Source organism: Panulirus ornatus, chromosome 2 (genome assembly GCF_036320965.1).
Source record: "Panulirus ornatus isolate Po-2019 chromosome 2, ASM3632096v1, whole genome shotgun sequence".
Classification (NCBI taxonomy): domain Eukaryota; kingdom Metazoa; phylum Arthropoda; class Malacostraca; order Decapoda; family Palinuridae; genus Panulirus; species Panulirus ornatus.
In genome coordinates, this window is record NC_092225.1 from 30,361,708 (window position 1) to 30,376,498 (window position 14,791).

General features: G+C 46.0%; 1 protein-coding gene across 2 annotated transcripts in view; it reads left to right on the forward strand.

Moving 5' to 3' along the window:
• The window catches only part of LOC139755594 (paramyosin, long form-like), a 99,664-nt gene that overhangs the window by 42,873 nt on the left and 42,000 nt on the right, over positions 1-14,791 (forward strand). For both annotated transcript variants that reach the window (XM_071674130.1, XM_071674120.1), the window contains exon 2: positions 12,121-12,177. In XM_071674130.1, coding sequence (XP_071530231.1) covers positions 12,121-12,177 — 57 coding nt within the window. The remainder of the gene's footprint in view (positions 1-12,120; positions 12,178-14,791) is intronic.

A 14,791-nucleotide genomic window follows, 5' to 3' on the forward strand; every position in this document is an offset into this window, starting at 1 on the left:
TCAGATTCAAACAGTCGACAGTTTTGCAATCAGACAAACGCGATGATTTCCATGAAGTTTAGGATTAAAGTCAACAGCGGTGCAGTTAAACTTATAAGACTCCAAAAAAATCATTACGTGGGTGTCTCCACTCCCACTGTGTTGCTGAAGCTATTACATGGGTCTCTTCACTCCCATCTAATACTGAAACCATTACATGGACCTTGTATTTCACCATGTAATACTGGGACCATTACATAATCCCCCTTGTAATACACACAATTAACAGTGATCACGTCCACGGACAGTCTTGTCCCTAACAAGGACGAACCATTTGCTTTATGCATGGAAAATGAGGGACAAGGAAAGAGAATCCGTCAGGGTGTGTGTGTCTGAAGCGCACTCACTTCAAGACAGACTTAAACAGGTGACCTCCGGGAGATTAACACCTGACGATATGAGCAGAGAGGAGGTTACTGAAGAGGGTAGGACCATGGCCCGAGGTTTCTGACGAGGCTAAGACCACCGCTGGCTTACTGCTCGGCCAGGGGAAGTGCCACCAACCTGGGTCAGGGTGCAGGGGGAGAGTACCTCATCTGGGTGGCCATGTTCCTCCCTCAGGCCCCTGGCCTCTCCTATCCTTTCTCATGCTCTCCCAGCCTTGACTGTCACTCATCACATCGGACTCTCCCAACCTCTCCTCTCACCCTCTACCTCAGGCTCTCCCAGCCTCCTCTCTCACCCACATCTAGAGGGTGTAAATATAAACTCTGTAAGACTCTCAGTACCCAACTGCACACACCTGATGACACTCTCCTCCCACACCAGTCCTGGCACCCCTCACACCTCCACACACACACACACACACACACACACACACACACACACACACACACACATACACACACACACACACACACATACACACACAAATAGCTATGCTTTCCCTTAGTTATGTTTACGTCAACTACTGTATCACATAACGCAACCAATGAGAAAAAAATCATATATATATATATATATATATATATATATATATATATATATATATATATATATATATATATATATATATATATATATGTAAATATATATATATATATATATATATATATATATATATATATATATATATATATATATATATATATATATATATATATATATATATATATATATATCCCTGGGGATAGGGGAGAAAGAATACTTCCCACGTATTCCTTGCGTGTCGTAGAAGGCGACTAAAAGGGGAGGGAGCGGGAGGCTGGAAATCCTCCCCTCTCGTTTTTTTTTCTTTTTTTTAATTTTCCAAAAGAAGGAACAGAGGGGGGCCAGGTGAGGATATTCCACAAAGGCCCAGTCCTCTGTTCTTAACGCTACCTCGCTAATGCGGGAAATGGCGGATAGTTTAAAAGAAAGAATATATATATATATATATATATATATATATATATATATATATATATATATATATATATATATATATATATACACTAGCCTAGCCTAAGCCAGGTAAGCAATTCATCAACCATCTCCCAAATGATGATGAACAGCTGGGTTGACTGTGGACCGACTGGTGCGACAAAGATTCGAGCCTATGCGTGCTCGACCCCACACCGCCCATGAATGCGTCATGGTCGGCAACCCTAACCACTACACGACTCAGGTCCATAAACGGTATGCAGTTAACTACCATACCATCCACTTTTCTACGGCTGATCCACAATTACAACATTCCCTTAATGTTGCTCTGACCAAGACGAATGTTAAGTCGTCCTCTGTGAACCAGGGTAGTCAGGATAAGAAACGATCTCGTGATTACTTTAATTCTTGACTATATCAAGTGGCTCCGTGTTTCCATTGGTGCTAAGAGCCTCACAACCCCACATACGCTCCTGGTTGTGCACAGTACCTGCTCCACGTCATCAGTGACCCCCAGACTCCCTGCATGAAGTACCTCGCTACCAACTGCTAGTGTACCGGAGGTGTCTTAACCACAGTCTTCAACTAACACAGCCCAGACCGGGGTCTACTCCACCCGGAGAGTCCTTATATGTATAACCCATGTGTCCCTAGTTGGTATCATGCCGGTGCCATTAACATTATGCCTCAGTTTGAGGACGGGACGAGGACCCTCTGGGCCCCACTCGGGCCCACCTGTCACCCTCCTGTGTCGACGTATTGTACCCACGGTGCGCCCCGTGATTGGCTCGACCCATCCCTTGCTACATGTCCCTCACCAATACACTATCACAGACATGTTTTGCTTATCCATAGTCTGATAACTCAGTTACGAAATCAACACACGTATGAAGTTGTGGATGTGTGCAGCAGGCACAAGGATATAAAGCTGTATGGTAGTTGGTGGGGTTGAAGATATGGGGCCCAGCGAGTACAGATCTCCCTCCCCGCACCGTACACACAGGTGTCTACAAACGAGTAATTACACACACTTTAGGTTACAGTGATGTCACCCCCTCCGTCAGGAGATACCCAGGTGGGTCGTGTGCTCGGCAAGATGGCTGTCTGCCTGCCGCCACCAGCTTCTCCTGCCACCCCTAACACTCCCAACCTTACCCTCCTCCCTACCTTGTCTCCTCTCCTCACCCTCTCACTCTCTACTCCTACTCCCGCCTCACGTCTCACTCTGTCTCATCTATTTACCTGCTCTCTCCTCCTCTCTTCCCCTGGGCCCTCCGGCCTCCCCCCTAGAACTGGCCACACCAGCTCCCCCTCCTGGCTATTTTCGGCCTGTCAACCCTCCCCCACCACCCGACTGATCCCCCCCAAAACACACACACACACACACACACACACACACACACACACACACACACCTTAACTCCACTCGGGCCGTAGGTCTCCACCACCACCTACCGTCCCTGGGACCACCCTGGTTTGGTCTGCAGATGCAGTCAGATCCGACTGATCGACTCAGGTGTGCATCCTCCCCCCTGGACTGGTCGGTTAATGGCTCAGATAGATAGATAGATAATAGATAGATAGAGAGAGAGAGAGAGAGAGAGAGAGAGAGAGAGAGAGAGAGAGAGAGAGAGAGAGAGAGAGAGAGAGAGAGAGAGAGAGAGAGAGAGAATGTAAAGACAGCGTTCTTAAAAGAAACTGGCCCAGGGTTGACAACGCATCCATCGCCACGGACGCCTACATCATCAGGAGCCACCAAGTGTTTACCGTTGCTCACTCTCTTCACACTAGTGACACTTACAGCAGAGTGAAGCTGCCTCACGCTACCTTAATGTGGACTGGGAGGAAAACACGTCGATGGCCTGGACGACTTGAATGGTTGCAGAAGATGCAAAACAAACAAACAAACAAACAAACAAAAAACTAATTATGTAAGTTAAAATTATGACCAGTATATCAATATCATCACGTAAATTGATTCGTCTTTCTCTTGTCTCGGTGAAGCAAGAGGTAGGTGTGTCTTGCTAATGAGAGACGCGAACCTCGTGTGACTGTTTACGGATCCTTACTGGCCGCTGGGGAAGAAGTCTCCAGGTACCATGTGAGGCCCATGGACCCCGACCCTGGAGGCCAGGGCTCCTACGCTCGTGGTCGACACTCGTCACCATCATGACTGAAACACGTCCATATGATGGTCGACACCCGTCCCCAACACGGTCGATCCTCGTCCTGTAGACTTATGTATCAAGCCACATATATATATACCGTCCCCACAACAATATGGGCTCGCATCAGGTGCAGGACCTCCAACACTAATGTGCTGAGTGGTATGTACACACAGCTGCAGACAACCGCACCGCCCTCATGGGACCGCAACTGAAGAGAGAGGGTCCCAGGACTCCACCGTGGGGAATGCTTAACGTCACTCAATGCTCCCCTAAACAGAACTTCAGGGAGTCTATTGGACAGGTGGCCTTGTATCGAACAGAAGGATCGCCCTTGACTCCATGGAACAACAGATGGTCTGGTATGTTTATCTCACGGTCACCGTTGCTACCAGCAACGATAGATCGTCCATCGCTGGCTGTTCTGTTCTCTGTATCTGGTCATCTTGGCCTGAGGAGGTCTGTCGATAACATGACGTGTCTGTGTGAGATCTTACACAAGTGTAGCTTGCATGTGAGGTCCTAGCGGTGTGGCTACCTCACGTACCACACACCTGGCACCGCTTGCCACACTAACGGTGCCAGCACATAGTCCAAGTCAGTGTCATATAACTTGGACTAGTAGTACCACAAGCCCGACACCAGGGTGACACAGCTGGTGCCATCACGACAGTCTGACACTTGCACTAGCAGTGTCCACTTGACATCAGTGTCACACAGCTAGTGCTAAGACTATGTACAAGTGCCATACTGGCATTAACGTCATACACCTGACACTTGATCTCCACGTGCATAGAAGTGCCAGGAAAACGAAAACAAAGTCAAGACAGTCCTCAATATTATGACACCAGTTACAAGTGACACTTGTCACAAACACAACATACAAACGTAACGATTAATGTAAAGAAGTAAGCGTATATCTTCTCTGTACATATTCTCGAATATAAGCATTCAAAACTCGAGGTTTAGTACTAAAGTGAAAAGTAAATCCCAAAATGACCTTCTTAAGTAGAGTTAAGAAGTATCGCTACTTCGTCACCCACCAACACTGTGGATCAGGTACGTGACAGTGGCGATGGGTGGGTATCATCATGTGGTACACATGGGGAACGCTCGTCACACCGCCAACCATCATCAGAAATTTCTGTCTTAGCCAATCACCCACACAGCCGACGGCAATTTTCTCAGACTACTACTGAACAACGGACATATACACCGGCCTGGATACACGATCTATACTTGCCTGAGTTTACAACAATGCTGGGGGACATCATTTGTTTTCCTACCCTCCAGCTGTATATATGTACCTTCCCGGGGCTTTGTTAGCTTTGTCCCCCAGTCAGCTATACTTGGCCGAACACAAGTCCACAGGAAGTCACTCACTCAGATCAAAGTGGAGCAAGATGCCTCAGTGTGTGGTGTTGTTTCATGCCTGATGCGATACCGTTGCCCCCGGCTGCCTCGTGGGTACCTACCTACCTAACTACCTACGAGTACCTACGACGAGATTTTGCCGTGGTGGCAGGGCTAGCGCGTTGGGCTCACCTCACTATGAGGTCCCTCTGGAAGGACACTGGGCCTGTGTTGGTTCTACGACGATGGGTAGGGAGTGTGGTAGGCTAAGAGGTCATGCTACCGACTGATGACCTGAGGATTGCGTCCTGAAATGATGGTATGTAACTGAACACGGTACAGTCCACTGACAGAGTTCTGACAGCTACGTTCTGTATCCACAGTTTCAAAATGAATTCCCTTTACATTCATGAATAGTATACGTGAACCGCGTTGCAGTAACATCGTCGTATGTCAGACGTTTCCTTCACCAAGAACGCCCTAGTGTATGGCTGATCATGTGGCGTACCCGACCCTCCCGAGTGGTCGTGATGTACAGCAGTAACGTCAGTGCGTCGTCAGAGGTCGGGCTGGGTGCATTTAATGAATTCCTTTTCTTTCCTGGAGCGACTCCTAGTCTGGTGAAGTGAATGACATCCTCTCCACACGGCCAGACACCTCCTTCGGGCTTTCATGTTTCTTATTCGCCTTCTGAGACCGACAGCACACGACCCTTAGGCAAGACGGTATACGACCCTTGGATGTCTGATGGCCTGGCCTTCGACCCAACCCTTCAGGGTCAGGTGGAGGACCAGGGCCGTCATATTCGGGGTCGTCCGGTCGTGCCCAGTGGTCATGCCGACGTGTTCGAGGGAAGGGGATGTGTTAAGGTGGTGTGGCTGGACCTTAAACGTCCTGTGGTAGGGTCGTGCAGCAGCGCGGGTGTAAGACAGTAAGAGGATCTTGGCACAGCGGCGGGTGTGAGGCCTCACAGACGAACATCTGTGTCTCCGGTAATAATAGGTCTTGGGTAGAGCCAGCCCCCCCCAGCCCAGCCCGCACTGTAAGCTGATTGGACGAAATTTCAAGCATCTTGGCGATGAGTGGGTTGAGCCACACGGGCTCTTGCCAGACGTATACACGAAATGTTCAAGCCGAGTGATGGAGTTATGCTGTTATTCCACGTAGATCAAACACAATTTTAATATGGGAACAAAACCTAAACCTAACCCGTCGCTCCTTGTCACAGATACGCCATGAACAAGACACGGAACCTCCAAAATAAATCACAGCATTTATATATCCTAAGGCCGACACTTTACTACGAAGACATGATACTATAATATTCGAAAGGAAGGGAAATGATTTCAAGCAGCCATAAAGAGTAAAAATATGGATTATATCTGTCCAAGAAATTCTGTACCAATGATTATCTATTTCATATTATCTCAAGATACTAAAGAAGGAATACATAATCAATATACTTGTCGAGACAAAAGTATTCACTCCTTTATTCTGCAACAAAAGGTTTATGTTCTTCCAAGTGAAAGAGCTAAACTATTTTTATACCGGTTGGGTAAATAGACAGAGTAAATTTCTTTTTAAGATTTCTCCAGCCGACACCTTCATCATATTATTATTCTGGCTCCCCAACCCCCATACATGCAACACCTGCCGTGTATGATAAATGTAAAATGTTCTTAACAGGAGACTTACGAAGCACAGATGAACCAAGAGAATTTACCTGCTGTTCCTCGTCATGTCAGAAATGGTATCAATATTTAGATTTCTCCAGGTGTTACTGTTGGTCTTCTGCTCAGATGAGGAGTAACTACCTCACGATCACTCATTATGAGTCCTGAGAGACGATCACTCATTATGAGTCCTGAGAGACGATCACTCATTATGAGTCCTGAGAGACGATCACTCATCATGAGTCCTGAGAGACGATCACTCATCATGAGTCCTGAGAGACGATCACTCATTATGAGTCATGAGAGACGATCACTCATTATGAGTCATGAGAGACGATCACTCATTATGAGTCCTGAGAGACGATCACTCATCATGAGTCCTGAGAGACGATCACTCATTATGAGTCCTGAGAGACGATCACTCATTATGAGTCCTGAGAGACGATCACTCATTATGAGTCCTGAGAGACGATTACTCATTATGAGTCCTGAGAGGATCTCTCACTGATAACTTCAGTTATCTCCTCTACTGTATCATTATTAATGTTATTTCTCTTCCTCATAATAGAACTCTGGATGTACCTTCAGTTTACTTTTTGTACTACGTTTAGAATCCAAATAAATCCGCTGGTGCTTGTGGCATGTGATCCTACATACTTTGTAGAGACGATTGATGATCAAACTTGTCATTTCAAAATATAAGACACATTCAAAATGCTCCTTAGTTTTCATAAATAGGAGTAGCCATAGAAAAAACACATACTGGATACATGTTCAAAGATCAAAATGTCAGATGTAACTATTCATCTTGCCCCCCCCCCACAGCTCTTGTGATAGTTGGCCATTTACCACGTCTTCTTCCACCTTCGCGCGGCTAATATGTTCGAACTTGAAGCAAGGATGATGGAATCCTTGACCTCAGTGTCGAAGGCCTTTCATGAAGTATTTTTCTCCCCACCTGCACCAAGTGAAGCAGCGCCAGCAGCACTTAACTCACCTGGACGGCTGGATGTGACTTCGTCCTCGAACATCCTGAGGCGACCTGTTGATCATTGCTTTCCTAACACTATGATCATCTTGTTCATACCGCCATTCCCACTCGAATTAAGCATACACAAGTGTGGCTAATTGAGGATTGGCCGATCCCTCTGGTTAACATGTTCCCTCTGAATGCGGTAATGAGGCCACAACAGATACAATACAACTGAAGTCTGATATTGTACGTTCTAGGTTAAACCGAAAGAACAACAACAATATACATTACATAAAGAACATATAAACTTAATTTGGATACCATATAAATCCGTGTATCATGGCGGTTGTATAGTGCCAGACGTGATACACCACAAACAAATAGCCGGGAAGTAATCATGTCTCACATTCTCAGCAAAAATCTCAAAACTCTTCCCTCGCAACTCAGACATGGCAGGCTGGTGTTAGCAATATACCCGGTGCTATCTGTCGCTGACCCGCCTGGCTTGACCTCCCGTCTCATCATTTGGTTCCTACCGAGTGTCGTCAGCCTTCTACAGGAGTCAGACTACCTTCTACAGGAGTCAGACTACCTTCTACAGGAGTCAGGCTACCTTCTACAAGAGTCTATCTACCTTCCACAGGAGTCCGTCTACCTTCTACAGGAGTGTGAGGGTCAGAACCGTCATCAGTGACACATCCCAGTGATCCTTCCACCGTTACGCTGGCCGGAATGCTGACTTCTATAATGCCTACATGCAACAACAGGAGCAGCAGCGCTAGTTTCGAACCCCAGGTGCACAGCTGGATGGGAGGTGGGGACTGCTGAGGGAACTCGTCAGCTGGCGCGGTGCTGTTCGATATTATTCTTGGCGTGTGTGCTAATGAGAGGAGAAGGGAGGTGGTGGCGGCCGGGGCGCCGGCATCGCCCGACCAAGGCCACAAACACCAACCCTGACTATGAATACCCAGGCCCTACCAAGGCCGCCCATGACAGCCCTTGCCTGTGCTGCCGTCTACCGGCATAAATATCTATCGTGCGATCTTCATCATCGAACTTCGGTAACTGGCAGAGACTGTGGCCTCGAGGCTGGAACCACATACCACTGGGCGACTGGAAGGGACTGACTGTACGCTTACGTCATTACGTCCTCATACTGATGGGTCAACCGTTTGTTTACGTCAAAATTACGGACGTTAAACAGGATGAAAAGAATCGCCCGAGCTGCACACAGACTCTGGCCTGGGATGACGTGGTGATGCAGATGGTATATTGGGGTACACACACACACACACACACACACACACACACACACACAAATAAAGGAGGAGACTACTTCGATGGATAAAAAAATAATTACCTCAGGTGGAAGGGAAGAGAGGTTGAAATAGTAAGTAGTGGAGTGCTGCAAGGTACTGTCCTGGGACCACTAATCTTCCTGGTTCATGTAAATTACCTCCCGGAAGGACTGGACTCACGCTTACAAATGTATGCGGATGATATGAGGTCATGAGGGATGTAAAGAGTGAGGAGGAACTCGTCTTCCTACACGGGGTCCTACACAAATGCAGAAGTTGGTCTGATAACATGGTTAGCGAGATTCACTATGAGGTCATGTAAAGTAATGAGGATGAGACGCAGTGAGAGAAAGCCTCGATACGAGTCTTACCTCGCAAGGAGGAAGTCGCAGGAACCTGTGCGTGAGTGGGACCTGGGAGCAGGTTGTGTACCTAAACTGTTACTAGGCCACCTTAGAGAAACTGTCAGGGAGACAAACTGGTTGCAAGCAAAAATTAAAATCATATTCAAACACGTAAGTCAGGGAAATATTCAGGAAACTGTTCACATTCTCTATTGGGTTAAAAACTAGATGTTTCTCAAGTTTAGTCATGACATATAAAGATGCATCGAGAACTAATAGAGAAGGTCCAGAGGAGGGAAACAAAGATGGTATTAGAATTGAGAGAGGTGAGCTACAGTAAGAGGTTGAGAACCATAAATTTGTTCACCATGGATGAGAGAAGGGTAGGGGGTGACTTGATCGTAACCTTTTAAGTTCTTAAACCATTCTAATGACGCCACATGCGAACAGTACTTCAACTGATACAAGGGTAGAACAACCAGAAGCCAAGACACGAAATCAAGCAAGAAACTTATTAAGTAAGAAATTATCTATAAGAGTTGTGGAAGAATGGAATAAATTGAGGATGAAGGTGTAAATGTTAAGAGCGAAGAGAAGTTTAAAAGTCGTATGTTAACAGAGAAGGTTCAAGAGGTGGGGCCCCACGAGTGTACAGCACCCTCTCTCTCTCCTCTCTCTCTCTCTCCCCCGGCCGTACTGCACGAAAAGGTAATTTCTCCGAGGCATAGTTACGCTCACGTCTACACATTTACCCTACATGCAGACATACCTACCGTCACATGCATAGACACAACGGAACACACAAACACACGAACCACGGAAAGTTTTCTCTATTTCACCAGCTGGTTGTGCACTATGGTTGTACACCAGCTGGTAGTATACCACCTGGTAGTACACCACCTGGTAGTACACCATGTGGTAATACATCACCCGGTAGTACACCATGTGGTAGTATACCATGTGGTAGTACATCACCTGGTAGTACACCATGTGGTAGTACACCACGCGGTAGTACACCATGTGGTAGTACACCATGTGGTAGTACACCACCTGGTAGTACACCATGTGGTAGTACACCATGTGGTAGTACACCATGTGTTAGACCATTATACCGCAGTGAGGGCGACTGTGGTGTGCAGGCTGGCTAGCTGGCCTGTGGCCCTGGACCAGTACTACACTGCTGGTAATGTGAGCCACACACCAACCAGCCTAGCCACACCACAGCCCACCAGGGTCTATATCAAACGTCATTCCTTTCGCCTCAATCATTACGAAGAACATATAAGAAAAAATAATTCAAATATAATCTGAAAAAAATAATATAAGAACATATAAGAAAAAATAATTCAAATATAATCTGAAAAAAATAATATAAGAACATATAAGAAAAAATATTTCAAATATAATCTGAAAAAATAATATAATCTAAATCTCCACCCAAGTCGACCAGCCTTGATAAGGACGATGGTTCTGTATCTTAGGTTTTATGACGAATAAAATGTATTTTATTGGCTGGACGTGGTTTATGGTCTCCCTCAACGGCACCTGCAGTTAGAGAAATGACGCATTCAGACCTTCTGATGTCTGGTTAGAGAGGGAAGCTTCTCTTTTAAGTGGCAATGTTCATGGACCGAGCCTCCCTTCCTCCCTCTCTCTCTGGGGGAGTGCGTGCGTGGGCAGGTGTGTGTGTGTGTGTGTGTGTGTGTGTGTGTGTGTGTGTGTGTGTGTGTGTGTGGAGGCCGCGGGCAGGGAGCCTCGCCAGCACGGTCTCGCACCAAAATAAACCCATGGACCTTCCCTTGCCTTTCCGGGAGTCTGCTGGGCTTCCTGAAGTGACAGTGAAACTCACAAACCCGCTCACATCTCTTCCTCCGTGTGTCTGAACTCTCTCTCACACACACACACACACACACACACACACACACACACACACACACACACACTATGTACAATATGGCAATAACACGGAATATAATTATGAAACTGTTGGGCACAGGTGATGTATGATACTGTGGTAATAAACGATAAGATGAGGTAAACAGTAAGGACTACCATTTCTACGTAGGAATCAGACCTTAACTAAATACAACCAAAAAAAGTGATGAATAGAATGTATTTGAGTAATTGCACTTAGATGGTAACCAAACTTATAAATATTTTAAGTATACATACTGCAAATTATGACACTTTATTGTATAGATTTAGAAACATATACAGACAGAGGAGATGGTAAGCCTGACCTCCAGCGAACATATGAAATTATCACCAGTAACCACATGAGCAAGGCCTTGTCTACATGCATGGTGGCATGGTGGGTCCTGCGAGTGAACAAGATGTGGTGGGGATCTGAAGTGGATGTGGTAGGAACTGGAAGTGATACAGATGTTGTGAGACCTAGGAGTCATATAGATATGGCTGGAACTGGGAGTGATATAGTCGTGGTGGAACCTCGGGATGAAGTATCTGTGATGGTACACTACCGCATCAGAACACATCATGGGAGCAGTGAGTATGATGTGGTGATAGCGGGAGACGGAAATGAGGGAGATACGGTGTGTGGTGTAGAGGTGAACAGGAAGCAGGGGTTGTGGGGGAGTGTGGCATGGGAGGAGGAGGAGGCCTCCTGCGTTTTCCCCGGGCGGGCGAGGCTTTTCCCTGACTCACTGGTGAATTCTCGTAACATTTGTAACACTGGTGTGTAAGGTATGCTGGCCTCAGCCACCCTGCACACCACTACTCCTGAACCAACTGATGTCTTTATCTCTCCTACTTTCTCTCCGGCATATATACGTCTTCTTTATCAATCTATATTTCTTAATAAAATTATAACTTCGTTTCACGATATTGTGTTTGTGGATACTGAGCCCCGGCATGAGGAGAACCTGTATTAATATGGACTTTCTGTTGTTGCAGGACAAGATCCGACTGCTTATGGAGGACATCGAGTACGAAAGAGATCTCAGACAGAGGGTAAGTAGCTACACCACAGCCCAATGTTGTCAGCAAATGACTCAACTCTCCTAAATTCCTCGGTCAGTCACGTACGCCATCATTCCAATCCCTGAAGTCAAATCATAAGGTATCGATAGGTTGTTCTCTCATATTACAACATGAGAGTGATGGTGTTGTAAATGTAAGTCTCGGTTTCATGTTAATGATGTAAGTGTGGGTTTGTAGTGATGTTAACGGTAAAAGTTAAGGACAGATCTGCACCAAACTACCTTCACGAACTGTAGTGTAGTGTTTAGAGTAAGGGAGCGTGTTTTGAAGTGTCATATCTTATTCTAAAACCATCGTTAAAACAACAGCGGCGAGGGTTATGAAGATCAAGGAGCCTGTGTGGTTCATTAACGTAAAGGAAATTGAAATACGTGTGGAGGATCAACATGACCAATAATAACCTTCCCTAACATCTCTTAGAAGCCGTAATATGTAGTAGATGTAGATCAACAAGAGAGGCCGTAATATGTAGTAGATGTAGATCAACAAGAGAGGCCGTAATATGTAGTAGATGTAGATCAACAAGAGAGGCCGTAATATGTAGTAGATGTAGATCAACAAGAGAGGCCGTAATATGTAGTAGAGGTAGATTAACAAGAGAGGCTGTAATATGTAGTAGATGTAGATCAACAAGAGAGGCCGTAATAGGTAGTAGAAGTAGATCAACAAGAGAGGCCGTAATATGTAGTAGAGGTAGATTAACAACAGAGGCTGTAATATGTAGTAGAAGTAGATCAACAACAGAGGCTGTAATATGTAGTAGAAGTAGATCAACAACAGAGGCTGTAATATGTAGTAGAAGTAGATCAACAACAGAGGCTGTAATATGTAGTAGAAGTAGATCAACAACAGAGGCTGTAATATGTAGTAGAAGTAGATCAACAACAGAGGCTGTAATATGTAGTAGAAGTAGATCAACAACAGAGGCTGTAATATGTAGTAGAAGTAGATCAACAACAGAGGCTGTAATATGTAGTAGAAGTAGATCAACAACAGAGGCTGTAATATGTAGTAGGAGTAGATCAACATCAATGTAATCTGCCACTGAGGACCGAGTGGAGTGAACGCTGGTACTGTAAGGGAGGGTAGGCGATGGTGTGCACGGCCAGCCGCTCAGTCTGTTTGTTTACATTGAAGATGTGTAAGCGCGATCTTCAGTATTCATTATGGGCGTGTCTAGTATGTTTCCATTACAATATCAAAATTAAGATAAATATCGGTTTCGTGGGCAATTCAAATTAGGTTTTCGTAAGTCATGTTGATTATTTGAAAAAAGCTACTATCAAGTCTAAATTTAACGTACCACACCACCGTCACCTTATCAAAAATAGAAGAGTAATATATACAGCTCCAAACTACGTACCGCCTCCTGACCTCCACCCACCCACATATAATAATAACTGCAAAACAAAAAGTGGTCACTTGCAAAGGCTAGTGTGGTGCAAGGGTATCCTTTCACCGTGTTAACATGCTGAGAATTACGTAAGCGTGGTTTGTTTATCAACATTCTAATAATGTACGTTTATAATGATGATTACAGGTCGAATGATGAATAGATTACACGCTAAACGACGGATGAGTTGATGTTATGATTTAAGTATGGGGTTACTGACCTAATAACAGAGGGAAGGAAGGTTAGACAGGGTGTGGTAGGTGACGGAAGGAGGGGCAGGTGACGGAGGGAATGGTAGATGACAGAGGGAGGGGCAGGTGACGGAGGGAGGGGCAGGTGACGGAGGGAATAGTAGGTGACAGAGGGAGGGGGCAGGTGACAAAAGGAGACCAGGTGAAGAGATAGGTAGAGATGAAGCCACCTGGCTCGGCACATCACCAAGCCCTACAGTTGGTGACAGACAACTGGCACCAGCTCGTGACCAGGCCTTGCAACTGGTGACGAACAGCTGGTACCAGCTTATCATCAGGTCCTGCAGCTGGTGACGAACAGCTGGTACCAGCTTATCATCAGGTCCTGCAGCTGGTGACGAACAGCTGGTACCAGCTTATCATCAGGTCCTGCAGCTGGTGACGAACAGCTGGTACCAGCTTATCATCAGGTCCTGCAGCTGGTGACGAACAGCTGGTACCAGCTTATCATCAGGTCCTGCAGCTGGTGACGAACAGCTGGTACCAGCTTATCATCAGGTCCTGCAGCTGATGACGAAGAGCTGGTACCAGCTTATCATCAGGTCCTGCAGCTGATGACGAACAGCTGGTATCAGCTTGTCATCAGGTCCTGCAGCTGATGACGAACAGCTGGTACCAGCTTGTCATCAGGCCCTGCAGCTGGTGACGAACAACTAGCATTAGCTTATCACCAGACGCTACGAAGGGTGACAGCTGGCATAAGCCCATTATCAAGAGTCTTGGTTATTGGTAGTCACCAGGTGGCATCGGGTGGTCATACCCAGCTGGCATTATCTCGGAGGATGTTGGTGAGCAAGATGGTGCACCAGGTGGCCAGGTGGGCAGGGGAATGGAACAAGAGAGGCTGACTAAATGCCTGGAGACTACATGCCACACAGTTGAGGATTTTAACCTTGTGACCCTAACAGTTATATTGTGTCTCTATGATGTAATGTATTAC